The sequence below is a fragment of the Balaenoptera acutorostrata genome, chromosome 2 (genome assembly GCF_949987535.1).
Source record: "Balaenoptera acutorostrata chromosome 2, mBalAcu1.1, whole genome shotgun sequence".
NCBI lineage: Eukaryota > Metazoa > Chordata > Mammalia > Artiodactyla > Balaenopteridae > Balaenoptera > Balaenoptera acutorostrata.
The window spans coordinates 123,498,416-123,526,328 of record NC_080065.1 but is presented as its reverse complement, the minus strand read 5'-3'; the positions used below and the strand labels follow the sequence as shown (position 1 = coordinate 123,526,328).

Sequence of the window (27,913 nt, the reverse complement as noted above, 5' to 3'; positions counted from 1 at the left end):
AAAACTAAATTAATTATGTTCTTATTACCCTGAAAAAAAGTAATGCTTTAAATTGCTAATGCATAAAGTTAAACTAAATTAGTAGCAATCCGTAGGTATTGTGTGAAGAAAAAGAAAACATCATTCTTGATTTCTGACACTGTCAAGCCATTTTTGCATCCAGAAATACTTAACTAATTTTTGCTATTAAAAGCCACAGTATCAAAGTTTTATGCTGTAGTTATAATAAAGTTAACATGTAGATGGAAAAGTCCCGATCCCCACCCTGAATCCAGTGATACTTGAAGATAATTTTGTATTTGGAGTATATTTGTGGGTTGTGTGTTTATCTATATGTGTTCTGTATGTAATCAAACCTTATTTGTGCAAAGACATCAAATGTCTTAACATGGCTTCCTTTGAGAACATACAGGATAACTCCAATAAAATAAATGTGCTTAAGAGGGAGTAGTGCTATTAAATTTTGTCTTGGTCATACTTTTGGGTGTTTAATTATTAAAATATGTATTATACACAGGAATCCTGTAGCAGAAAATAACCACCACAGTTTAATGTTAGAGGCCAGGTACTGTCAGGTGAGTTAGCTGCTTTTGTTTGGGAAGGTTAGAATTCTTTTGGAGTCCAAGAACTCCATTTGGTAAGTGTTCTGAATAGCATGGGGAATAACTTCCAGTTCCTAACATAGTCATTTTACAGTGAGGGATGATCTATTCACCTGGCAGCATTTGGCTAAGTTAAATTCCTAACTGACGACTGTTTAATGTTTGCTGTTTCTAAATGAAGACTTTTCCCTACTTGAAAAATAACATTTTAATTTTAAAGAGCTTGACAGTGTCCCTTCTTGCTTTGTGACTGGGTTCAGAAATTTAAAGTGTAGCTCCTTATGTGAAATTAGAACTCTGAGCTGAACAATGAAGCTCAGACAATTTTAAACTATGGTAGGCTTTATGAAGACCCTAGTATCCCATAATTATTATATGAACCACTACATAATGATAAAGGTTTAAAGAACATATAGCTGATATTGTGTGACTTTTTTTCCATGTGGAACCAAGAGACCCATGGTACTATTCTTTGTGTGTGTTTTGCAGAGCCATTTCCTGCTTTTAAGTCTTGGCAGGAAGACTCTGAGTCTGGAGAAGCTCAACTCTCTCCACAAGCTGGAAGAATGAATCATCATCCTCTGGAAGAGGACTGTCGTCCAGTATTATCACACCGGAGTTTAGATTTTGGGCAAAGCCAGCGTTTCCTACTTGATCCAGAAACATTGGATTCCTCATCTAAAGCACTTTCTTTTGCTAGGTATATGACTTTTATGTTCTTATGGGAGGTGAATCCTATCACATACCCAGGTCCTTTGAGAGATTTTAATCCTCCAGACCTGCAGTTGAGAGCTTTCTCCCCTATTTCATGAAGCATGCTTTTGTAATTTTTTATTTCGGGTGCCCCTAAATTCTGAGTTCATTGAGGTATTTTGGGGGTTTGCTCTCTAATAAGACATCTTTCCATGGTGTTTTTATTCATTTGTGACTGAAATATAGAACTCTGGAAGGGAAGCCGCAGGTGGAGCTCACCAATACTAGATGTTTTTATTGTCAAAACTTAAAATTGATCCTGAAAGTTAGAACCTTTCCTTTGCAGTTTGAACACCAAAAGAGCTCTGAGTTGCTAGATGTCTTTGTTTCTCTTCTGCCTTTGCCCAGACAACTTTTGAATGATTCCAGATTGTTTTCATCGCTACTCGTGTTAGCTAATTTTGTGGTCTCTAACATAGTTTAAGTTTCTTTTTACTACCTGTCCTTTAGTGTTAGAGACTTAATTTCACTTTAAAAGTATACTTCTTGGTAATAGTATCATGTTTTATCAAGATAATAAGAGAGATGGTGTCGATAAATTAAAAATTTAACTAACAGTATTTGCCTCTTGTTTTAATTCAGGATTCGAAGATCATCTTTTAGTTCAAAAGATGAAAAAAGAGAAGACAGAACACCATATCAATTAGTCAAGAAACTTCAGAAAAAAATCAGACAATTTGAGGAACAGTTTGAAAGGGAAAGAAATAGCAAGGTAAGTTTGTAGCATTGTCCACTGTGAGGTAGATCTGTTGGAACTTGGAGGACTTTCTTGGAGAGCATTAGTGCATCTCTTTCCTGGGAGAGAGAACGAATCTAAGATGCCCAGAGAAATAGTGATCATGTAGATCTGAGATTATATAGATCCTTAGCCTTCTGATTCCAGACCAGTATTCTTGCCATTGCACCATTGCATTTTTATATTTCTATTGGAAAACAGCTTGTAGAATTCTTAAAGCAAATACTTTACATTGACAAATCACGGTAATGCTGTGCTCTCTCAAAAACCACAGGTAGGCAGGGGAGGTGGGGGTGGAGGGATGAGATATTTAATAATTAGAACATGTGAAGTGGAGAAAGTCCTATACTTGGAGTCGGAAGACCCATATTCAAATCTGGCTTCTCCAGTTGCTAGGCCCTCCTCCGAGAGAGCTTTACTTAATATCTTGCCCTGTCTACTTAAAGTAAGATGAAATGAGGATTGAGTGAAACCTCTGCCATGGGAACTGTAAAATACTATTTGGGCATAAATTAAAATAACCATCGGGACTTCCTGGTGGTCCAGTTGTTAAGACTCCACGCTTCCACTGCAGGGGGCATGGGTTCAATCCCTGGTCGGGGAACTAAGATCCTGCATGCCGTGTGGCGTGGCAAAAAAACCAAAAAACAAAAAACCATTGCTTACTTACAAAGGTTTAAATGATTCTCTTTCTTTTTTTAGAATTTCATATCTTAATTTTATTGAGGTGTTAACAAATCTCTTAAAATACTCTCTTTATGAAAGAACAGTGTCTATCTATGAGTAGATTTATAGTGGTAGAGTTGTTTTAGGTTGGATCATCTGGGAAACATTCTGAGACAGAGATTTCAGGGCGTGCGATTTCCAAGGGAGTGTTTAGGGAGAATCGCAGCTGTAAGGAGTGAGGCCAGCATGGTTTAGTAGAGGAGATTCCACGGGGTCTCAAGCTAGGATGGCTGCTCAGGATTGACCTGAATTGAGATGAGGGCGCCAGGCCTTTTTAATCCCACATAACCAGTCGTGGATGCAGGCTGCTCTGGAAGAAGGGTTGTAACCTTGGGCCAGGCAGCTCCTTTGGGCAAAGGCAATTATCAGAGAGGGACTTAGCGCAGGTAGGGGGTTGATGAGTGCCTAATCAGTGATTCTATTTTCTTAATTTTTCAGCCCTCCTACAGTGATATAGCAGCCAATCCAAAGGTATTAAAATGGATGACAGAGCTCACCAAACTGCGAAAGCAAATCAAAGGTATAAAATGTGCCATTTTTCTAATATAATTGCATTTTAAAATATTCTTTATAATAATATCTGAGAATTATAGTTAGAATTTTTGATAATTTTAAATCTTGGACACTATCTGGCAAAATAAAAGTTCTCTTGTTCTTTTAGTAGTTATGGTCAAAGTTGCAATACTATATTACATTCTTCCAAATGTCTTTCATGTGTTTTTATTAGTAATAGTCTTTTGAAGGGTGCCCTAGATTATATATTCACAGGTGGTATTGTATTATGAAGTTTATATGAAACATATTTCAAATATTAAGCAGTTTTGGGTTTGGGTAGGTATTAAGAATTTTTGGTGGGTATTTCATCTAAGACTAAGAATAATCATCAGCCTTTTATACTACAAAGACTAAATTGTAAGTCATCTTGAATCAAAAACTAGGTCGTGTGTTACTGGGTGTCAGTCTAGTATAACACCTGCTAAGGTACATTTCCTTTGTGGGTGTTTAGTGAACATGCTTTTTAATAATTGTTAATACCTAAAAAATTATCTGTACCAAGTGTGGGTTTGTAATCTGGAGCATCACATTTTGGTTTATTCATTTGAATTTATTCAACAGAAATTTTAGTGTCTGTAAATACCAAGTACTTGAAGACATCTGAGGTTGTAGCAGTGAACAAGAGAAACAGGGTCCCTATGGTCATTGAGTTTATTTACATTCTTATGGTTAAATAAGTTCTACTACTTCTTTAGAATTTTCCCTTAAAATTCTGTCAAAAATTTCCTCGTTTAACACCAGTTTCCAACCATCAGTGAGGATCACTACCTTGAATGTATTACTAATGAGTGTCATTAAATTATTAGCCTCCTAACTAATTTCCCAATTTGCTTCCACTCTTACTGTCCTACAGTGCATTCTCTGCATAGCAGCCAAAATTATCTTTTATAAAAACTGTGTTACTATCTTGTTCATAGCTCTTCAGTGGGCTTCCCTTTCCACTTAGAATAAAGTCCAAACCCCTTACCCAGGCTTTCAAGGCCCTTTATACTCTGCCCTTTGCCCATTTTATCACTTTTCCTCATTTTCTGTTCCTTAAATATGTCATGGTTTAGGGACCTTGCCCTGGCTATTGTCTCAACTGGGGAGAAATGTTCTTCCCCTAAATCTTCTATGCTAGGTTAACTCCTTTTAAATACATGTTCAACTAGGATGTCACCATCTCAGAAAGGCCTTCTTTGTCAATTCCATCCAAAGGAGTTGCTCTTCCAAAAAGCACAGTTCTTTAACATTGTGACATCATTCTATTTTATCTTCTTTATAGCACTTAGCACTCATTGAAATTATTTTGTTTATTAATCTGATTACTTAGTTTTTGTTTTTTACTTCCTGAATACATGCTCCATGACAACAGAGACCATGTTTGTTTGTTTACTACTGTATGCTCATCAGAGCATCTTACTTTAGTCGGCTTTCTATGAATATTGGTTGAAAGAAAAACCATATAGTTCTCTCGGTGTATATATATAATTTAAGTATTTCATGTGACTTTGTGTGTTGTAGATGTATACTTTGCTTTTGCATCTCTTGCATCTCTTTTAACCTAGCTTCATTTTAGCTAAAATCAGTATTACTGATCTACCCTCTTGGTTCTGAAATGTAGATGCAAAACACAAAACCTCTGATGGAGAGTTTGTACCTCAGACACGTCCACGTAGTAACACTCTTCCAAAAAGCTTTGGCTCTTCTCTAGACCATGAAGATGAAGAGAATGAAGATGAATCCCGGGTCATTCAGAAGGAGAAGAAGCCATCTAAGGAAGCAACACTTGAACTTATTCTGAAAAGACTGAAAGAAAAACGTGTTGAGAGGTGTCTTCCAGAAGATATCAAAGTAATCTTGAGCTATGGTTTTTGCCCAGACTAGCCTTTAGAATACCTGAAATAAAATAATTACAATAGTGGCATAAAGATGTCTAGGTAGTCTGCTGGCCTCAGTTTACTTTCCAGGTTTGTAGTTATAGAAGCATGTTTTTATCAGCACAACAGAAGTGCCTGAGTCGAAATAATAAAACTAAAAAAACTAGAATGTGGTCTGTTCACTTATATTGGAGGCAGTTAGCAAGATGAGTGTGTTAAGAGCACGAAATATACCTGAGTTTCAATCTTGGCCTTGTATCTTAGTAGTTGTACGTATTAAACTCTTAGCTTATGCCAGTTCCTGACTGGTTATATTATGTGCATTCTGCCGCTGAGTCCCTTCAGCAGCCATGTGACTGCGATTATGTCCATTAAAGTACTAACACAGTGTGGTTATGAGGACTAATTGAATGCATTTTTGTGAAGAACCATTACTTAGTATAGCCTATGCCTAGGGCAGTCCTGGTCAAAGCACTTGGCAACCAAGATCATTTATCAGATGAAATTTGCTGGGAGACTACAGAGGTAGATGGTCTCAGGTGAACTTTTGTCTAGGCAGTGATGAATCCTGATGTGCATTCCTATCTTGACAACAGAGTACACCTCATGATCGAAATATTGGAGTCTTTCTCCCTTCAAACAGAGCTGGATTAGAAATTCTAGTTGCTCCCCTCCCCAGTTTTTCTTTCATTCTTTATTTATTTTTGGCTGCATTGGGTCTTCATTGCTACATGCAAGCTTTCCCTAGTTGTGGCGAGTGGGGGCTACTCTTCGTTGCAGTGCACAGGGTTCTCATTGCGGTGGCTTCTCTTGTTGCGGAGCACGGGCTTTAGGCGCCTGGGCTTCAGTGGTTGTGGCTCTCGGGCTCAGTAGTTGTGGCTCACGGGCTCTAGACCATAGGCTCAGTAGTTGTGGTGCATGGGCTTAGTTGATCTGCGGCATGTGGGATCTTCCCAGACCAGGGATCGAACCCGTGTCCCCTGCATTGGCAGGCGGGTTCTTAACCACTGTGCCACCAGAGAAGTTCCCCCAATTTTTCTTGGTTTTGCTTTTATGTTATACCAGCCTCCTCTCCTCCTCACCCCCTTTCCTATAAATGATTTTGATTGGATTAGCTTTATTCAGATTCCTTTTCCTAGGTTTAAGGTTCAAGCTTGAGGTTGAAATCACAATGTTTTACAGAGTCTACACCTAGCTATCCTCTACTGAACGTACATAATCTAAAATGCTTGTTATAGGAAGTACGTATCCACTGAATTTTTTTTTGTACCTCTAATTTTCATTCTGATGACAAACAGGGTAGTTTTAATTAGTCCTAGGAGTAATTGGAGAGTTTATTTGGGTTAAAGTGTATTCTGTGGAACATTGGTTCATTGGTGTGTTAAAAGGTCATGCTATGGAACAAAGGGAGAAGGAGTTATGGGCAAATAAATTTGGGATTCCTGCCTACTACCATTAGAGTACTGAAAGATGGGAGAAGAGTATCTTATTATCAGTAGAAAGAAAGTGCCAGATGAAGGGGAACTGAAGTCATAGAGTAGAAGTCTAGGGTCACAAATTGACATTGTTGAGCTTTTTTCAGGATCTTTCCACTATACTGCTGCTAGATTTTAACAGTTTAGGAGAAACACCAGGTTTAAGAACTGTGCTTGGTGTGTGCACGTGTTTTGTGTATGTGCCCACACACAACAAAATTATAGTTATAATGCTAATAAAAGATTATGTGCAAAATTAAATAAATAGGCATTTATTTTGTTTATTGTGTGCTGAGTAGGCACTGTGTAAATGCCTTTACAACGTATTTACTCATTTAGTTCTCATTAGAGCTCTGCGAGGTAGGTGAAGTATCCCCATTTACAGATCAGGATGTTGAACAAAAAGAGGCTAAGTAACTTACCCAAGGTACTAAGCTCTGGTATTCATAACTTATTCAGATAAAATATAATAAATCAAACCACCAAAGGCGGTTGGTACCTAGTTTTAGAAGACCAGATTCTCCAAGAGACTGAAAAATGTTGCCTGCAAATCCATAAGCAAAAGATGTGTTCTTATTAACCTAATCAAGAGTGGTAATGGGCTGCCCTTTCAACCAGATTATTTACATTGTGCTGGGGAAGGGAATGATGCTGCTAATGGGAGGGGTTTTTTTTGTTTTTTGTTTTTTTTATTCTAGAAAATGACAAAAGATCATTTGGTAGAAGAGAAAACTTCTCTCCAGAAAAGTCTTCTTTATTATGAAAGTCAACATGGAAGGCCGGTAATGTTTCTCTTGCTGAAAAGATTTGATTTTCTGTCTTAAAGAACATGAATCACTTTTGTGGCCCACATCTTCAGAGCTGTTTCATAGAGCATTGTTTCCTACATTTGGAAGATTGCCTACTTATTTAAAATAACTTTTTAAAAATTGCAGGGAAAGTCATATTGCTCAATGTTTTAGAAATTTTAGATTTCTGATGACTAGGTGATTTCCATTTTTCTTGCTTCAGGTAACCAGGGAAGAAAGGCACATTGTTAAACCTCTTTATGATAGATACAGACTTGTAAAACAGATGCTGACAAGAGCTAGCATCACTCCTGTCCTTGTAAGTAAAACATGCGAACATTTATCTAGTTCATTTTACCAAAACCTACTCTTCAAAAAAAAATTATTATTATGGTGGTATATTGGAGAAATACACAGCCAAGGTAACAAGAATTGTGTATGTAAGGTGAGGTTACTGCTTTAAAAGAATAGGAAATTGATAATAAATGCCTACTATTACCTCCCAGGCACTCTTATAAGCATTTTTACTTATGATTATGTCATTAAGTCCTGAGAAGTTAAGTCACAACAGGTGAAGAGGACGGTAGCCTCATTTCACAGATGATGAAACTGAAACTCAGGAGTGATGTGCCCAGGGTCACCTACTTGTAGAATTAAAAACTCGTATTTCAGACCCTTGCCTAATTTCTTTCCATTTAAATTCATGCCTTTGAAAATACATTACTTTTGTGATGGCCATCATGATGATGTTCACTTAATTGCACAATAATGTAAACTGATTTTTTTCAAGTTCATCTTTTTTAACAAAAAAGTCTATTAAAATAATACTTATTCATGTATATGTGCGTTTTTTTTGAGAAAAAATGAAAACTCAAATGCTTATGTGCATATTAAGTGCTATCCCCAAATTAACCATTAGATGGTATGGTTCTAGATGTCTCTCAGGCTCAAATAGAAAACAGCATGTGCCCATTCTGCATCATCTCCTAGGAATTAATTCTCTGGAGCTTATGGTTTGCTTAAGCTTGCAGGCCATTTTTATGTTGATGGCCTCTTGGAGTAAGGGTTCCCTTTAGGCTTCGACTCTCTGGCTACTCATTATTAGAATGTTCACAGTGGCCTTCTGAGCACCTTTTATTTAGCCCTTATATAAACATTCTTTTTTAACTGGCTGTTTTTTTAGTTGGCCGTCTCTTAACAGTATTTAGATATAATCAGTTTTCTTTGAACAGTGAATCCTGTATAGTTTATAATCTTTTCACACATAAGATAGTTTAATACAGATTTTATCTTTTGATTACAAGGTATTTTTTGTGTGTCACTGACATTTTCATAATTCCATAATAGTATAAATAGTCTTTGAATTTATTTATGAAAACCATCTTAGAATTCCACACATTTGTTTTTAAAAACTGAGTCTATAGGAAGCATTTCTAGATCTTATGGACGCCTAAATATGACTGTCATAAAGAGAAATTTGGAATCTACAAGTTAAGCCAAGACAATAGGAAGGAATCGTTTTTCCAACAGATGGTGCTAGCAGTTCCTCAAAAGTTTAAACATAGAGTTACCATATGACTTAGCAGTTCTCTTCCTAGGTATATACCCAAGAGAACTGAAAACATATGTCTGCACAAAAATTTGTAGACAAGTCTTCAGAGTAGCATTGTTCATAATAGCCAAAGTGTAAAAACAGTCCAGATGTTCGGCCAACTGATAGATAAACATAATGAGGTATATCCATATAGTGGAATATTATTCAGCCATGCAAAGGGATGAAGTACTGGTACACACTACAACATTGATAAACCTTGAAAACATTTATGCTAAGTGAAAAAAGCCAGACACAAAAGGCCACATATTGTATGATTCCATTTATATGAAATATCTAGAATAGACCAGCCCATTGAGACAGAAAGTAGATTGTTGCTTGCCATGGGCTGGGGAGAGAGGGCTCATGAGTACAGGGTTTCCTTTTGGGGTGATGAAATGTTCTAGAATCAGATAGTGGTGATGGTTGTACAACTTTGTGCATATACTAAAACCCACTAAATTGTACACTTTAAAAGAATTTTATGGTATATGAATTATATCTTTTTAAAAATATTTATTTATTTATTTATTTATTTAGCTAGCAGTGCTGGGTCTTAGTTGCGGCACACAGGCGGGATCTACGTTGTGGCATGCGGGATCTTCTAGTTGCGGCATGCGGGATCTTTAGTTGCAGCATGCAAACTCTTAGTTGCGGCATGTGGGATCTAGTTCCCTGATCAGAGATCGAACCCGGGCCCCCTGCATTGGGAGCACGGAGTCTTAGCTACTGAACCACCAGGGAAGTCCCTATGGTATATGAATTATATCTTAATGAAGCTGTTATTTTTTAAAAAGGAGTATAAAGGGGTCCTCAGACCAAAAAAGTTGACAGCTTGGTTAAAAAGAAAAATGCTCCCAATTAAATAAATAATATGTCACACATTATTATTTAGAATTTTAAAACATTTATTGAATGAGCTCTTTTAGAATTACCTAGATGTAAATTATCATTTGTCACTCTTATGGATACATAACAAGAAAAAAGCAAAAATAAATTTAGTAAGGAATTCCTAAAAAATTTTAAAGCGTATGGTTAGAATTTTGAAAATAAAGTTTAAGATCTGTTAAACTTTATTTTAACTGTAATAGTGAAGTGAATCTTCATTGAACATTTTAAATACTTAAAATGTAACCCACTTATATGTTTATTGTTACAGGGATCTCCATCCACCAAGCGAAGGGGTCAGATGTTACAGCCAATCATAGAAGGAGAAACTGCACATTTTTTTGAAGAAATCAAGGTAATCCTTAAGAGAAATTATTCTCTGATCTTTTTCCTAAAGGAAAAATTGAAATCATGGCATATTTGATTCTCTGTTTGGATATATTTTTAGGAAGAAGAAGAAGATGGTGTTAGTCTGTCCTCTGAGTTAACTGATATCTTGAAAACTGCTGTACAGGCACAGTCTTCATTGGAAAACTCAGAATCTGATATGGAAGAAAATCAAGAAAAACTGGCTCTAGATCTCCGATTGTCAAGTACTCGAGCAGCTTCTATGTATGTATCCTGGTTTGTGATTTTAGCCTATTCATGTAATAAAATTTATATGCAAAGAAATTCAGTGTTAAATAATTGAGTAAAGAAAAGAAATACACCCATTTTAAAAAGTGTGCTTTACAAATACATGTTGTGATTCACATTTTCTTTATTGAAAATTAGTGTGTTTTAAAAATTAAAAAAAACTAAAATCCTACGTTTGCTGTATGACAAAGTGCTGGAACCAGCTGAGAGTCGTCTGTTAGTTTGTGCTCTTTCAGCTTCTTGACCTGATGTGGCCTTTGGTTCTAGTTCTTAGCCCGGGCGTCACTTTAGGATCACGTGGGAAGTTGTTTTGTTTTTGTTTTTGTTTTAAGTACTTAATGCAGAGCCCTACCAGCAGCTATTCTGATTTAGTTGCTCCAAGGTGAAACTTAAGACATTGGTATATTCTAAAAGCTCCCCAGCTGGCTTGATTTTGCAGCCAGGGTTAGAAACACTGTTAAGAACATAATGAATCAGAAGTGCCCTTTCAAATGTTTTCTTCCCATTTCAATTTTAGGCCCGAATTACTGGAACAGCTTTGGAAAGCCAGAGCTGAAAAAAAGAAACTACGTAAAACATTACGGGAATTTGAAGAAGCATTTTATCAACAAAATGGAAGGTTTGTTGAGCATCACAAAATTGAATCTTCTTTCTTCTTAAACTCACAAGTGCCCATATGTTGAAATAAAGAAATATATAAGAATAGAAATAAATTGTGCATATAAGGATCTTAGCATTGAAAATAACAGTAAAAATCATTCCTTTATACTGTGCAGCCCTGCTGTTAATGGAAAGAAAAAGTCAGAGCTGGAGTAAACAACATCTGACAAAATATTTCAGGATTGTCCTAGAGAATGCTTGGTTGAGTGGCAGTTATTTTATGTTCCTTAATTCAGTATCCTCACCCTTTTGGAAGTGTTTGTGAAACGAGATCTCCTTTTAGAAAGGGTCCCAAATATGAGTGGTATCCTAACTAGTTTGGATTCTTATACTGAGACCATTGCTGCTTAGGCTGCATGTTGGGTCATTCTAGGGCACATATTTCCAAGGTGTGTATCAGTGTGGCAGTCATGTGACTCCTATAATACAATATGGCAAGTGCCTTTATCTAACTGGGTAATGCACAGTGGACCCAGTGGGACTCTTTTAAAAGTAAGAAAAATACATTCTAATTCGGATTCTGGCCAGAAATGAGGATTATTTATCTCAGGCCTCAGAAAAGTTTTTCCATGTTACCAGATGGTCTTACCAAGCTCTATAATAGCCCCCCCTATTCAGTTTCTCTTTGCAGTTTCAATTACTCCATGGTTAACTGTGGTCCAGAAATATTAAATGGAAAGTTCTAGAAATAAACAATTCATAAAGTTTAAATTGTGCACCGTCCTGAGTAGTGTGATGAAATCTCGTGCCGGCCTACCCAGGACGTGAAGCATCCCTTTGTCCAGCATATCTTGCCCCTTAGTCAGTTAGTATCCATCTTGTTTGTCAGATCAGTCGTCACAGTATCTCAGTGCTTGTGCTCAAGTAACCCTTACTTTACTTAATGCCCCAAAGCGCAAGAGTAGTGATGCTAGCAATTCAGATATGCCAAAGAGAAGCCACAGAGTACTTCAGGTGAAAAGGGGAAAGTTCTTGACTTAGTGAGGTTAGGAAAGAAATCATGTGCTGAGGTGCTCCAATCTATAATAAGAACAAATCTATCCATGAAATTGTGAAGGAGGAAAAAGAAATTCGTACTAGTTTTGCTGTCATACCTCAAACTGCAGAAGTTATGGCCACAGTGCATGATAAGTGCTTAGTTAGTATGGAAAAGGCTTTAAACTTGTACAATAAGATGTTTTGAGAGAGCCCACATTCACATAACTTTTATTACAGTGTATTGTTATAATTATTCTATTTTATTATTAGTTATTGTTCATCTCTTACTGTGTCTAATTTATAAATTAAACTTTATCATAGGTATGTATGTATAGTATATATAGGGTTTGGGGTCTTGGAATGTGTCCCCACGGATAAGGGGAGGGACTACTGTGTTTGAGAGTCTTCTGTGTAGGTTGGCATATATGGTTAAAAAAATCTCAAGTGCGTTTTCCAAGTACCTTCTAATTCTTTGTCTTATTGGAAAAAAACTTTGCTTATAATTAGGATAGTTTGATGCTTTACCTGGTTATTAAACTGAATTGCATTGGGTCAGTAATATAAAGTGAGAAAAATGATTTTTTCGCTACCAGTAAGATGTTTTACTTTTACATCTTAATTCACTGAAGCCAGAGTTAAGTAATGTATGGAATGTATGAAATGACTCAGCGTAGCCTCTAGCACTTAGTATACACTCACAGACCTGACAGAGTCTAGTAGCGCATGTCTTATTAAAATATTTGATTATCTGTAGTTACCGACAATCATCATTGATACTAATATCGTCAATTAATCTGTCAATAGAGAAATACGTCAAAATTAGAAGTGTTTTAGGAATATTCCATTGGGATGAAGGGAATTAGTCCAATAATCTTTTTTTTTCTTGCAGAGCAGTTTTTTATTTGAGCTTGTATTGGGTAATATTCTGTCTCTCATTACGACAACTTCTGGGACTTTATTTTCCAGGTGATCTCTAGGTTTTATTTTCTCCCCTAGGAATGTCCAGAAAGAGGATCGTGTTCCAGTGCTTGAGGAGTACAGGGAGTACAAGAAAATTAAAGCCAAGCTTAGGCTTCTTGAAGTTCTTATCAGCAAACAAGATTCTTCAAAATCCATATAAAATATGGTCCTTGAAAACATCATAAAATCAGTTGTATTCCCTGAAGCTATCATCATGTGTACTTGGCTGGTACTTAAGTTCATTTTGTCAGGCACTCACAGAGTCTCATTTTGTACTTGCTGGTGGTGCCACTAGAGAAATGATGGGAGGGTAAGTAGACCCTGTCTAGGGAGTGCGATGTTCCATGTTAACCACAGACTGTCCCCTCTACCTTTAGCAAACATCCACTTTTCTTCATTGTTTTGTACTACAGATACATCGTGTTAGTAAAAGACTAATATTTTATCTTTTCAACTTTAAGAACTTTGGAGATAGAAGCTTTTTGTTATTACCAACTTTATTATTTTGTTTTTCATTACTCAAGAAAATTGAGAGGAAAATCTTCACATTGAATTCTTCTTCAGTTGCCTTTTTCATACAGAATGACTGAAAATTTGAAAGAAAAGCCTATAAATGTGCACATATGCAACTATGTTCTGTGTTTTCTTAGAAAACCAAAATCAACTGAAATTTCAAGTCCTACTGTGGAACATATTTCTGTTAAATTCCCAAAGTGACACTTTCTCACAGGTAGTATGTTAGCAGAATTTTGCAATTCAGTGGTCACACAGCTCCTGGATGAAGATAACAGCGGGTAGACCAAAAAGTGACCTTGCTTATTAGTATAGTGAAAACACACACCACACGTCACACACAGAACTGAATTATATCACATACTGCCTTTGGGACTTAAGTTACTGTTTGTTTCCTCAGTTACAGTTTATCAGTTGGTGATGATGTGATTTGTCTGGATTAGATCCTGCATTTTTTCCCTCTACCCACCTCCAGATAATGTGAGAAAATAGCCATGTCAGTATGTAGAAACTCTGATGGTGCTCAGATTTGTGTGTTCAATCAAATGGGCTTAAATTGGCAAAAGAATCATTATGCCTGAAGTAAATCTATTCTTAACAAGGGCTATACCACTGCATTTTTACATATACCTTCAAGGGGTTGCATCATTTTTTTTTCTTTTTTAATCAGCAAAATCCATAAAGAAAACATCCTCTAAAGGGATCACCTTTTGCTCAATCACATGCTGTTTAAAGCAGCTGGTTACAGGTGTATTGTGGTATGCCCCTTGTCATACACTCTAAGCATATCTTTTTTTCTGTGGCTTTGCATGGCTTTTCTTCAGGTTCTTTCCTGGTATAATTCTGCTAATTATTTTCACAGAATGGTGACTTTATTTGTGCTAACAATATGATAGTCATTAACAGCATATTCTGATCAGGTTTAATCTAAGTGTTAATTTTTTTCCTGGTGCGTTTTTGGATTGATGAGTATCTCAGTTTGTGCCCATGTTTTGCATGCAGTGACTCATGCATGGTTTTCTTAACTAGCTAATATTCATAATTTGTTCCATACAAAAATGGACTTTTGCAGCATCCTTTAATAAGGTGAGGGAAGCATGAACCTCAGACTTCTGGCACTGTTACATAGCACATGAAGTAGCTTGATAATAAGTAGCATTTCTAGTACTTCACATTTCACCTGTGTGTGCAATGCCTTTTTTGGGGGGAGGGAATGTTCCTTGGTAGTGAACGGGTCATTGGGGAATAAAGCACTAAATCCAGCCCTTTTTGTGTGGTTTCCTTTTGATACAGCTAGGTTATTCATAATGTACACCTAGAAACGTGAAATTGAGAACACCAAAAGATGTTATCACTTTGATTTGAATTCATCATGCAGTGTACATTTAGTTAATTTCTTTCAGTCTCCAACAGGAGTATATCCAAACATCTTATTTAATGTGCACTGTATATTGTTTTATATGAATGTTTTATTTTATATACCACATGCAAAAATGTCCATATGCACTATTTAAATGTTTTAAATAATATATTCCTTCTTTATAATGCTAAATCTATATGAGTACCATATTTTTATAAGTCAGTGGCCTGACTGGTTTCATTTTAGAATAAACAGCTGCTTCATGATGTTGGTTATTCACTGTTAATGTTTGGCTGTGAGTAGAATAGGTAGAAAGTGGCATGGCAGCACTTATGCTATGTGACAGTATTGTGTGTCATACTTCAGTAGTAAGTGGTAGAATTAGGCAGTTTGTGATAATTTTACTTTGGTACAAGTAAAAACTGTATATCTATATACAAACAATATATAGATATATATGACTACAAGTATAATTGCATTGCTGTGTTTGGCACTTCATTGTATAGACTTTTGTAATAAAAGAACTTTAATGTTCTAAGTCATTGTAAATGTTTTTTGTTTTTTTCACTAGATGTTTAAAAAGAAAAAATAAAACCCTCAGGTGTTCCCTTGCCTTAATGTTCTCAGGCTTTGTTTGAATTACCCCAACCAGAAACCATGTGGGGAGACAGCAAGGTTACTAAACCACGTGACTGTCTACAGCTCTAGGGAGTGGTAAGACAAGGAAAGGCCATGTTGTTGATTCTCTTTGGAAATCTAGGGAGAAGTTGCAGAGAGAATAGTCAGCAGCAGTGAATTATCTTATTAAGAAAACTTGACATTACAGTCTCTAAGAGAAGAGCTTGGCTTAAGGAAGGTGGGTATATTTAACAATTCCTTTATTTGAGTTTTACAGTCCAGGGACTGTTGAGCACAGTGTGGAAATCTATGGTCAAATGATGTTACTTGGGCTAAAAGAACATATAACATATGGCTGTCCTAGGAGGGCTTATGTAACCTATATTAGAAGAGTTTCCTTCCAATTTCCAAAATGCCAGCCATCCAAAACTTCCCAACCATCCATACAGGGCTTTTGCAACACCCTCATTTACACTTTTCAAACATAACTTGGCTTCTTACAACCTTGATACTCCTACCTGGCTCTTTTATTTTATGTTTTAAAGGATAGTTTACTTTTAAAGTAGTCAAGGAAGCACTTTTGGGAAACTTCAAATGTGTTACTTTAGAAACTGTCTAGATGAATTTCTAGTTTGAAGATATTAGTGAAATTTCTATAGGTGGTTGGGAAGTTTGTTCTTCTACACTTTGCCTTTTTCCAGGAGACTTCCAACTGGGAAGAATGGAGGTGAGATTATTTTACTTGGGGTCTTATATAATGGTTTTCTAGAATCCTAAGCATTTATTAATTTACCTTTGGCTAGAGAAGTTAGAACATGGCACATGATGAGAATACCAACAGTTCTAATACTCTGTAACATTGAGAAAACTCTTTACTGACTTATTGAACTATTAATTAGAGACCTGCCCTAAGAACTAAAAGCAATATTATTTAATACTTTCCGTTCACATTCCAAGAATTTAATGATAAATCTCATTATAAAAGTCTTCATGTGTACCTGTGTGTGTATACTGTGGAGGCATGTTGTAATACACATGGATTATATATTGGGTCCCATTCCTAGAAATCACTTGATGATTATCATTGATCCTGATGATAGTTTGATGGTAGCTAGTTTTGTGCTTTTAAAATGTACCCAAAATGGGGACAAATTTAGGACATAATTCAGTACAGGAATAAATCATTAGAAATGTTCCATGATTGTATCACAGATTCTCACCTCCACTTGCCTCAGTATTGTAGAGCTGAAACCTTTCTCATCACTCGGTTTAGTTTTAAACTGACGTAGTGTAATTCTTTCTCCAGCTCCACAGCATATAAAAAGAGGCTAGAGGATAATTTAGAAGGAAGTAGAGAATGAGTCAGTAACATTTTTGTACATAAAGAGACAGCAGGTTATTAGCACCTATTGTGAAATACTTTGAGTGAGAAGATAGTATTTTAAGCTCCCAAAACATGCCTGGTATGGCCAGTTACGGATCTAATATTCTAAAGCTGTGTGGAGCACAGTATCTGCTACGCGTGTCAAGTATAAATGGCAGTTCCTATTATTTAGAGATGTAAGGACAAAAGCAGTTGGTCTTGCTTTCACCCTACATTTAAACAAATGGAGTTTTGTGCTTTCTGTGTCATTTTAAAGTTGGGTAAAAAATGGGGGGAAAAAAGTGGCATCTTAACAGAATGAGATTCTGGGTTCAGGAAAATTGTGGGATGTCCCCAGTCCCCATATCACGATATCCCACAGTACCTTGGTTAGAACAAATGCTTACTCTCGAAATTCTTGTTGAGTGACAGGCTGGTAGTCATCTTGAATTTCTGTAGAATAATACTTTTTCTCAAGCCTCTCTTTCCATTTTTTCATCTGCTCTGCACTTTGAATCTCCTGTAAAGTTAGAGGAAAAAGCATAAGCTGCAATATTTAAATTTTTCTCTGTTGCAGGCCCATGGCACACAAGCATCACAGGGTTGAGAATCTTAAACTTCACTCTCCAGGGCTGTGATTTTGAGCCCCACTGGCTTTTTGCCCTGCCTGATTTTTGGGTCTATGCATTAGCAGAGTCACCTCAGAGAACTTGGTGTTAAAACTGTTTAGCAGAGTTAGGGGATTTTTAAATTATGAATATCGTCTTATTCCCTTTTCACTGCCTCTTCCCCTCTGCATCTCCAGCTGATATTCTCCATTCTTCACTTGGCCAAAACTGGGATGTTCTTTTCTGTACCTCTGTTCTATAATGAAGCAAGTGTACATCAAAGTACGTTTGTGGGTATTATTTGCCCTCCCAGCTGCTTCTCAGCCAGATCCTAACAGTTCCCAATCTCCTCTTCATAATTATTGCATCTATCCGTGTACTCCAGTCTGTCCACATACCCCAGAATAAGCTCCTCATACCAGAAGATTCTTGCTGTATCCTTCTCTGATCCTAGAGTCCTTTCTGTGCTTTGTGCTCGCTACCCACCCATTTTCCTTTTAGTGTCCAAATACCTTTTTCCCAACTTTAGAAAAAATGCTCTGTTATGTTATGGAAAATAGAAACAGCCCTAGAAAAAGAGGGAAAGAAGAGACAGTGCACCCAGCTACGATGCAAAGACTTCTCAATAAATCGGTATGCTATTGCCCTGCTCCAACAGTAATGCTAAGTAGCAAAGTGGATCCCTGTATAAGGGTTCTGATTACCTTCCTCAGAGAGAATGGTGATGCCCAAGTTCATACATTGTTTACCTGATAAATGGATGCTGTTCTGGCCAGAGGAGCTGTGCTATATATCAGAAAGTGTCTTTTTTTTTTTTAATTTTTTGTTAATTAATTAATTAATTTTTGGCTGTGTTGGGTCTTCGTTTCTGTGCGAGGGCTTTCTCTAGTTGTGGCAAGCGGGGGCCACTCTTCATTGCGGTGCGCGGGCCTCTCACTATCGCGGCCTCTCTTGTTGCGGAGCACAGGCTCCAGACGCGCAGGCTCAGTAGCTGTGGCTCACGGGCCTAGTTGCTTCGCGGCATGTGGGATCTTCCCAGACCAGGGCTCGAACCCATGTCCCCTGCATTAGCAGGCAGATTCTCAACCACTGCGCCACCAGGGAAGCCCCCAGAAAGTGTTTGTCTTTAAACCAACATATCCGAAGTAGGAAAGGGTGGTTTTCAATCCTTCTAGTTTTATTTCAGCCACATTACAGCACCTATGTTTTGACATATTTACCAGTACTTTTAATGTGATGTTAAAAAAGTGGTAGGCCCCACAAATATTTTTAAATGACCAGGTCTTTTAAAATGTGGATGCATTAGTAATACGCATTGAATAGACTGCCTGGTAAACGATGCATCCTTCAAAAAACCCATCTCAACCATCGCTTTTTCTATGAAGCCTTCCTTGACATTCACAGGAAAGTAATACCTTTCCTCATAGAGCAGCAACTATGTGGGGGCATTTGCTCAAGCTCCTAGGTTCTAGTCAACCCACCTCTTCCCTGTAGGTGGTAGCTGCTGCTTATAATTGTTTCTGGATTAATTCATTGTTCCACAATGGTTCTTACAGAGAGCAATGGTTCTCTCATGCCTCAGAAATGAATTCTGTGAAGTAAAGCCCCTCTTTTTGAGCTACCTAGTGTGTTTCTGTTTTTCTGACTGGCTCCTAACTGATGACTGGTTGGTAACAGAGAAGGTCCAAAGAAACAGACCCTTATAGACAGCGTGCCTCCACCAAGGGACACAACAATTGACTTAAGAGTTTGAGACCGCTGCCTGGCTATTTGGGATTCCTCAGGCTACCGAACCAGCAGCCTAAGAAGTGATTGAGGCTACTGATCCCAATTACCAAGGGGAAATTGGTGCTGCTACAAAATGGGTTCAGAGAGGGCTGTGTTTGGAACCCAGGGAATTCTCTGAGGGGTGCCTCTTAATACTTCCATGTCTAAAACTCTGTAGTTTAAACATTAAGTTCTTAAGGAATTGTGATTCGAGTAGAAAAGGTCTTAACATCACCCAGAGATGGATACAATTACTCTTGGGACTTTGCTTCTCCCCTTTTGGGGAGAGAATAAGAGGGCCTCCATTTTCATAGAGGATAGTTCTGTCTTATTAGATGGAAGCTAGAAATAGTTATTGTCATTTTATGGAAGTATAGATGTGTACTAAATAGCCAAAGGGGGTGAATTTGGCTGACCGTTTAGCTAATATCTCTCAACTCAAAATTTGCCCTCCTAAACTCTTATGCTCTTTATGCTGGATCTCAGGCTTTGCAAACCTCATTCCCTAGACTGTCTTGCTACCAGATTTGTTAGGTTCTGCCTTACTGGACGATGGAGGGGAGAAGGTTCTTCTTGTTTTCTTTCTATCAGCATTGCTTCCGCAAATGGTAGTTGGCTCCAGGCTTCAGTTGTCCAGCTTCTTTTGTCATACCCAGAACCAGCTTCATCATACTCCCTCAGAAGTATTAGGAGCAGCAGAGGTGGGATGGAGGTGACCTCAGAGGTCTGAGCAACAGCTTCAGGCCCCTTAAGTATCTTAGGTTCCAATAAACCCACCTTTTGTAACCCTAGCCCTGGGAGTGGTAGCATCCTCCTACAGTTATTACTTATGAGTTGCTTCAGTGTTTTTATTTTTTCTGTCTTCCAATACCTGTGTAACCAATTCCCTGTAATAAATTTTCTCTGTTTGAAATATATAGTATGGTTTCCATTTTCCTGACTAGGTCCTCATACACGTAATAAGTATGTCATTTGGTCAGGTTTATTTTTGTCTTTAAGGAATGTTTAAAATTTTTCCATATCTTGGTTTTAAACATTTTAAAATTAGTCCCTGGGCATTTTCTATTTTGTTGCTATTGTAGTTTCTTCTATTATAATTTTTAATGAGCTGGTTGATGTTTGCATATATGACATGACTATGTAAATTATTTTTTCCTACTACTTAATCTCTTTTTGTCATAATTTTTCAGTTCACTGTATACCTGAGAAAGAGAATCACATCTCAAACAGAGGTAGTTTTTACCTCTTCCTTTTCAACTTTTGTACTTCTTATGTATTTCTCTTGCTTAACTCTTTTGTCTGATCCCTCCAATACATCCTTGTCTTGTCCTTGACATGTCCAATGTTTCCCTATTAGGTAAGGTGCTAGCTTTGGGGTGAGATAAATTTGTTTTTATCATGTCAAGGAAGAGTCCATTGATTCCTATTTTGTTTTCCCCCTCAAAGTTGGATGTTGAATCTTATCAAATACCCAGCATCTATGGAAAATAATAATTTTCCTTTTTTTGATCTATAAATAGAATGGATTATGGTAATTAGTTGATTATACAGTTTTGAATCATCTTCCCATTCTTTGAATAAACCTATCTGAATCATGGTATTGTGTTCTGTTGGATTCTGTTTGCTAATATTTTATTTAGGATTTTTTGCTTCAAGATTTATAAGTGATTGTTTTTTAAAATTAATTAATTTATTTATATTTGGCTGCATTGGGTCTTCATTGCTGCGCGTGGGCTTTCTCTAGTTGCAGTGAGCGGGGACTACTCTTTGTTGTGGTGCGTGGGCTTCTCATTGCGGTGGCTTCTCTTGTTGCGGAGCACATGCTCTAGGCACGCTGGCTTCAGTAGTTGTGGCGCACGGGCTTAGTTGCTCCGCAGCATGTGGGATCTTCCCAGACCAGGGATTGAACCCGTGTCCCTTGCATTGGCAGGCGGATTCTTAGCCACTGTGCCACCAGGAAAGTCCCTATAAGTGATATTTTCTTTTTCTGTTTTTGTTTTTTGTTTTTTTTGAGGAGGATACAATCTTTACTAGGTTTTAGCATCACTATATAGTGATTCTAAAATTATTTTATAAAAATAATTTGGAAGTTTTCAATTTTCTCTTTGCTCTGGAACAGCTCAAATAGCTTGAAATTATTTATTCCTTAAAAATCTGGTAAAATTTCCATATGAAACCATCTGGGCCTGATTTATTTCAGAGGTAGCTCTTTGATGACTTTATTTCTTCTACAGAATGGATTTGTTTAAGCTTTTAAAAATCTCTTTTGGGCTCAGTTTTGATAAATTTTATTTTCAATTTATTGAGGTTTTCTTTATGGCCCAATATATCTATTTTCATGAAGGGGTTTTGAAAAACAGGTGTGTCTTCTGGGAGTACAGAGTTTAATACATAATTGTAAGATCACTTTATTCATTATATATATATTTTTAATCCTTTCATTTTTCTTGATCTGTTCTTTACTTTTAGTGTATTCTTGTATGTTTTTCCTTTTATAAGTCTAGTAGTCTTTACTTTATGGAAGTTTATGCCATATTATTTGTTGCATAGATAATCATAACTATTAAAATTGATCTTAGCCTTATAAAGTGCCCTTCATCTTATTTAGAACTTTTTTCTAGAATTCTACCTTGACTTATATTGTGTCCTCTGATAACTTTTCCTTGCCTTTTATACCTTGGCTCATGCTTTTATACTTAACTTTTCTAAATCACTTTGTTTTAGGTATATATTTTAGGCTATATCATAGAATTGGGTGTTGCTCTATGATTCAATCTGAAAATATTTTCTTTTTCTTTTTAAGTAAATTAAGCTTATTTGTCTTTACTGATATGTCAGATATATCTGGTCACAGTTAAATTGTTTTAAGGTATATTTACAGTCTTTTACCATGTGGCATATTTTCAGTTTTCTTTTTTGATTTGGTACTGCTTCCCTTTAGGAATGTATGTATTTTTGTTTTAGTGGTCTGTTTTTATTCATGTATCTTTTTATACATCCTCCGTCATCTCTTTCTTGTTTTGGTTCCCTCAACAAGGACCAAACAAGTTCAACAAAAAAATTAGGTTATAATTTCTTCCTCGTCATTTCTTTTCCCTCTAATACCCAAGTATATTTAATCATATTACTGTATTTTGTCGTACCTGAGAGATGGAGTCTGTCGGAAGACCATTACACCATTATTTTATGTACCACTTAGGGGAAAAATGCCACCAGTTAAAATATGGCACATTGTCAAATGTAAGGCACATCTGGATTTCAGAGATATGAAAATGTGGAAAAATGTGTTTTAAAATTAATAAAACAATATCTTTTTAATTTACTACTGTACTCTTAAATATGGTAAAGTTTCTTCTTTTTGGCTATTAACTCTAAATGATAATTCTTCAACTTTTTAGCTATTACATATGAAATAATCAGTCAGCTTTTTCTACTTTATACCTTCTCTCTTCCTTCTTTTTTCTAAAATTTCTCAGTCATCTCTTGTTTGGCTGAAGATGATCCTCACATAGAATCCTCAGGAATACAGTGGTATTCCCCAAGTTCTTACATATTCAAAACTGTTAGAGCCTTTATACTTGAAACACAGCTTTGCTGCATATAAAAAAGCCTTGGCTTACATTTTCTTTCCTTGCTATATTGTAGGTGTTGTTCTGTTGATTTATGGTGTTGAATGGTGTTATGCTAACCTAATTCTCTTTTCCTTGTAAGTAAATCCAAATTTTGCTTGGATAAGTCTCATGTTCATTTTAGGTAATTTTTCCCAGGTACATAGTATGTCTTTCAATATACATTGTCTTTTATTTCAGAAATGGTTTATTGAATTATAGTTTTGTTTTTTAAAAGAATCTCAAACTTACAGAAAAGTTATAAGAACAATACAAATAGTTTTTATCCTCTGAAGTATTTGAAGTTGCCAACATGAATGCCTTATTGTCCCTGAATACTTCAGTGTGTATTTCCTGCATACAAGGACATTCTCCTTTATAAGCACAGTATAATCATCAGAATCAGAAAATTAATATTGATAGATTATTACCATCTAAATCCTCAGTCCCCCATTCAAATTTACCAGTGTCCCAGTGATGCCCTTTATTGTAAAAGGATCCAGTCCATGATTATGCATTGTATTTACCCATCTTTTAATCTCAGTCTGGTATAGTTCCTCAGTTTTACCTTGACTTTCATGACCTTGAAACTTCTGAAGTCTATAGGCCAGTATTTCATATAATGTCCCTCAGTTTCTTATTGTGTGATGGTTCGTTGCGTTATGCATCTTCGGCAGAAATTTTACAGAAGGGATCCTGTGTTCTCTTAGTGTCCTATCAGGTGGCATATAATTTCAACTTGTTCCAGTACTGATTAAGGTTCTGTTTTCCAGACTTTTTCACCGTAATGTGATTCCTTTTCTTTTTGTAATTAATAAGTATTTCGTGGAGAGGTATGGAAATGTCCTATTCTTCCTCAGACTTTTATTCATGTATATGTTTAGATCAGTGTGGACTCATGGAATCCTATTTTATTCCGTGGGTTTAAATTTTTATTAAGTGCTTAAATAAGTGCTTAAGTGCTTAAAATCCCACACTTGGCCAGCGGGATCCCCACTCAAGCTGACTTCTGTGTCCTTTTAACAGATCTCCATCATTCTATATGGAGTACAGTATGAAGCACCTATACTTTCCAGTCCTGGAATTAACTGTATTTCCAAGGAGCCCTGGTTCCTTTTAGAGGAGAATGGTAATTGGAAACCAAGATCTGGACGCTCGTTGTGTCATTGCTACTAGGATGTCACTCTAGCCTTCTCAGTGGACAGAGTTAGAAGATACATTTGCGCGCGTGCACACACACACACACACAAACAGTTGCAATTCTAATCCAACACCACAAGGTTCATTTTAACCTTCAGCCTTTCCATTTTTGCAATTCCGTTGTCTGATAATGAGAAACCTCACTCCATTATACATACTTGTTGGCTTATTCCAATCTCTTGACCCTGCTGTCCTCTTTCTCAATATATTGGGGGGTGGGAGGCATCCAGAAGTAGAACAATGTTCTGTTTTTTCACTTGGGTGGTAGTGGTATGTGGAGGTTTGCTTCATAATTATTTATTAAACACATATATGTTTAGTCATTTGTTGAATATATGTTACACTTTTGAAATATAAGAAAAATCATTAAAGTGATTCATCACATTAATGATTACAAGAGAACAATTATATAATCATCTCAATAGAGTATACTCACTAAACCCTGTGTGCTAATCCCACAGTGAAGGTACAGCTGTAGGACGAGGGTATCTGGCTAAAAGCACCAATAAGAGAGAAGGAGCATCTGGAATCCAAACAATTTGTCCTAAATAAGAAAGGATCTAGATTCTGGGAGAAATTTGGAGGTGGCAACTACTGCTCTGAAAAAAGCAAATCATTCAGTTCTTAAATCAGAACTTTTTCTAATAAAGCTATCACTTCTTTACGAGAAGATTAAAATCTTACTTTTTCATCAAAGCCTTCTCTTCTGGCTTGTTCAGCCAAATCTCTGCTTTTCCTACTGAGAATATAAAATAAAAATCAGAGGTATACGACAGTAAAAAGGAAAATGACAGTATAAAATATAACCAGATCTGTATTAAGGATCTGAATTAATTTCTGTTCTTTCTGATAACACTAATTATTTGGAAAATGTGGTCATTAATAAGTTCTCTATATCATATCTCTAGCTATAAAAACATGTTTCTTTTATGTCCCACTGCCAGATTTTGACACTAAAATTATGCAATAAATGTAAATACATTCTTAAATATTTTGTTTAAAATTTTTTTTACTTTGATAGCTAAAAGCATGCACTTAATGTAGACTAAAATCATTTCCTACTTTTTCAGAGGGACTTACTATCCTGTCCAGCTTTCTGTTAAACCTTTTTCTGAGTGGCATGGCATGCCTTATATTAATTTTAAATTAGCTTAGAGTTTCATGACACTCTCAGAAATTATGAGGTGCTACTGGATGTTTTGACAGTTTATTTAGAATCAGCACATTGAATGGTGGTTGTTTTGCAATCAAAACCTTACTCTCACTGTAAGTTTCTAATATAATACAGAGCTTTAAAATGGTAAGTTAAAAATTGAAGAAAATTCATCTTACCTTTTCTTGTCTTCATCTGTTTCAGGTTTCTTTAGTTTGAGTTTTTCGAGAGCATTGTGGTAACTCTGAGCATAATTTAAAAGTTTAAAAGTTCATAAAAATAATATTCTGTATTGTTAATTTTTGATCAAGGTAAAAGAAATAGGGAATGCTTGACTTTAGGGACAGCTGCCCTAAAGAAATGTAGAGGCAAATACTATGATCATCTTCTTTCACCTTGTCACTACTTATGGTTTCTGCCTGCTGGTGAAAAAGCTGGAGGGCATCACACTTGAACTTGGAAAAAAAATCTTTAAAAAATATTATTAACATTTATTGCATTAATGATATTAACACTTTAATGCACATACCAACATCATAATCAAGAGATAAAAGATGAAAAAACCCACAGTTAAGTTCATTGGGGGACATATTAATAGTTTACTTTTACAGATAAGTTCTTGGACAGAGTTCTTAAGCCCCACTAACCCCACAGCTTATAGGACCTTTTCTGTGTGAAATGCTATGGTTAGAGCTGTGGGTATACAGAGATGGGCAAGATGGTACACACATGACTCTGCTACAGTTCACGGTGAGGTCGGTATTGAGAGGACAAGGAAGATTGCTCTGACAGGGAGAACAGAATTTCAGCGAGAGAGCAGAGGGAATATTCCTGGGGAGTCAGGGAATGACATGAGCAGGGGCCCAGAGGAGACAATGAGAGCAAGCATGGTAAACAGCACTGTGCTCAAAACAGCTGGGGCATACAGTGCTGTAAATGGAGGCATAGAAGGTAAAACTTGTATAGTTAGTTCAATGATAGTGAATAAAGATAGGTTGAGACTGTGAGACTAGAGAAGGCCCTTGAATGTTTGAATAAAGAATTTGGACTTATTTTGACAAGCCCAGGGAAACTGAAGAATTCTGAGCAGAGAAGTGATATGATCAAAACTGGGCTGGCACAGGAAGGAGGCTAGAACAGTTAAGAAGATGTTACTATACAGAAGTCCTGGTGAAAAAAAAAAAAAAAAAAAAAGAAGTCCTGGTGAAAAGTACTGAGTACCTAATGTAGTGGTGGCAGTTAGAATTCAAAGTGTCCTTGAGTTGCACAAATGTGAGCAAAAACTACAGAGGTGAACTTTACACACAAGCCTTGGCAACAGACCATATAAGGGACAAAGAAAAAGTTCAAGGGTTTTGAGCCAGGGGTGGCTGAGGAGAGTGTTGCCACTACAGAAAGTGAGGAAGGTAAGGCAAGTGGAGTTCTGAGTTCAGGTTGTGTATAGGAATTTACCAGCATCTAAATTGAAAACTTTTGGAGGGAAGAGAGTCAGTGCTTTGCATTTAGTGCTCAGTAGCTTTTTGATACATTGAACTCTGAAATCATTTTGGTCACATTTTTGAAGCCGGAGAACATTTCTCCTGGTACTGAAATAATACAAATATAAGTAACCGTGGACCAAAAGAAAAAACCCCAAATGCCCTCCCTGCACTACCACTTGGGGTTTAGGTGTTATTCAAACTACAAGAGTATAAACTGAACAAGATTGGTCTTAGAATTCTGATTAGAAGAATTTGACATACCTTTTTAATCATTTTACCAAGTTCAAAACCTGGCCTTCTGCCTATTGAATAGTCAGCTTTCACTTCAGAATAGGTATCATTAATTATTGCCAAGAACATGTTCTGGGGAGAAATATTCAAATGAAGTATTTCAATAAAAATTTAGTTTAAATGTTGTTAATGACTTTGACAAGTGCTGGGATTTGTAAAATTAGATTTAAATTTTAAAAGTAACTCATGTGCTCAATAAGAGATATGGCTATGCAGACTATATATAATATAGTAGAATGGGAAATGTGTAGTGTGTGGATAAGGGCAAGTATGTTTATGGTAAATGGGAAAAGCAGAATGTAAAATAGTGCATATACGTTGGTTAATAATATGTATATATAAATTTATTAATGTTACATATCAGAAGAAAACTTAGAATAATACATGTTCATAAGGGTGTTTCTTTTTTTTCTTTAAAATTCTATAGAGCTGTTTAAATGCACAATTTTACTAGGGCTCTTACAACTATTAATGTCCAGATAACACAAACAGAACTGTGGAGAGAGTATTCTTACTCCCAGCCCACCTCTCCACCGTTCACTGTGGCTCAGATCTGTTACTGTGAGGACTGTTGCCCACCATCAGGGGATAACTGCTGTGTGTGACAAAAAAATGTTTTCATGGAGGACAGTAGCAGTGCCTTGAGTAGAAAGGCAAGGTTCCCTGATTAGGAAGGCCAAATAGATTTGTCCTGAGCACATGTGAGAGACCCATCCTGGGGACGCCTAAAAATTACAAGGGTGT

The 27,913-nt window shown here is 36.5% G+C and overlaps 2 protein-coding genes across 16 annotated transcripts in view; one reads left to right on the top strand and one right to left on the bottom strand.

Annotated features, from left to right (window-relative positions):
- The window catches only part of FAM13B (family with sequence similarity 13 member B), a 122,193-nt gene extending 106,500 nt beyond the window's left edge, over positions 1–15,693 (top strand). For 7 of the 15 annotated variants that reach the window (XM_057541811.1, XM_007172203.2, XM_007172202.2 and 4 more), the window contains 10 exons: positions 1,092–1,302; positions 1,938–2,067; positions 3,256–3,337; positions 4,976–5,205; positions 7,405–7,488; positions 7,718–7,813; positions 10,245–10,328; positions 10,422–10,585; positions 11,127–11,228; positions 13,244–15,693. In XM_057541811.1, the coding sequence (XP_057397794.1) occupies positions 1,092–1,302; positions 1,938–2,067; positions 3,256–3,337; positions 4,976–5,205; positions 7,405–7,488; positions 7,718–7,813; positions 10,245–10,328; positions 10,422–10,585; positions 11,127–11,228; positions 13,244–13,367 (1,307 nt within the window). In that variant the 3' untranslated portion in view covers positions 13,368–15,693. The remainder of the gene's footprint in view (positions 1–1,091; positions 1,303–1,937; positions 2,068–3,255; positions 3,338–4,975; positions 5,206–7,404; positions 7,489–7,717; positions 7,814–10,244; positions 10,329–10,421; positions 10,586–11,126; positions 11,229–13,243) is intronic. The other 8 variants (XM_007172206.2, XM_007172205.2, XM_057541809.1 and 5 more) reach the window with 4 other exon arrangements.
- PKD2L2 (polycystin 2 like 2, transient receptor potential cation channel) overlaps positions 13,686–27,913 on the bottom strand; it is a gene marked incomplete at its 5' end in the record, with an annotated part of 38,282 nt that continues 24,054 nt past the window's right edge. The window contains 6 exons of the mRNA XM_007172266.3: positions 13,686–13,793; positions 16,919–17,026; positions 17,469–17,581; positions 24,929–24,983; positions 25,577–25,641; positions 27,140–27,241. Coding sequence (XP_007172328.3) covers positions 16,930–17,026; positions 17,469–17,581; positions 24,929–24,983; positions 25,577–25,641; positions 27,140–27,241 — 432 coding nt within the window. The remainder of the gene's footprint in view (positions 13,794–16,918; positions 17,027–17,468; positions 17,582–24,928; positions 24,984–25,576; positions 25,642–27,139; positions 27,242–27,913) is intronic.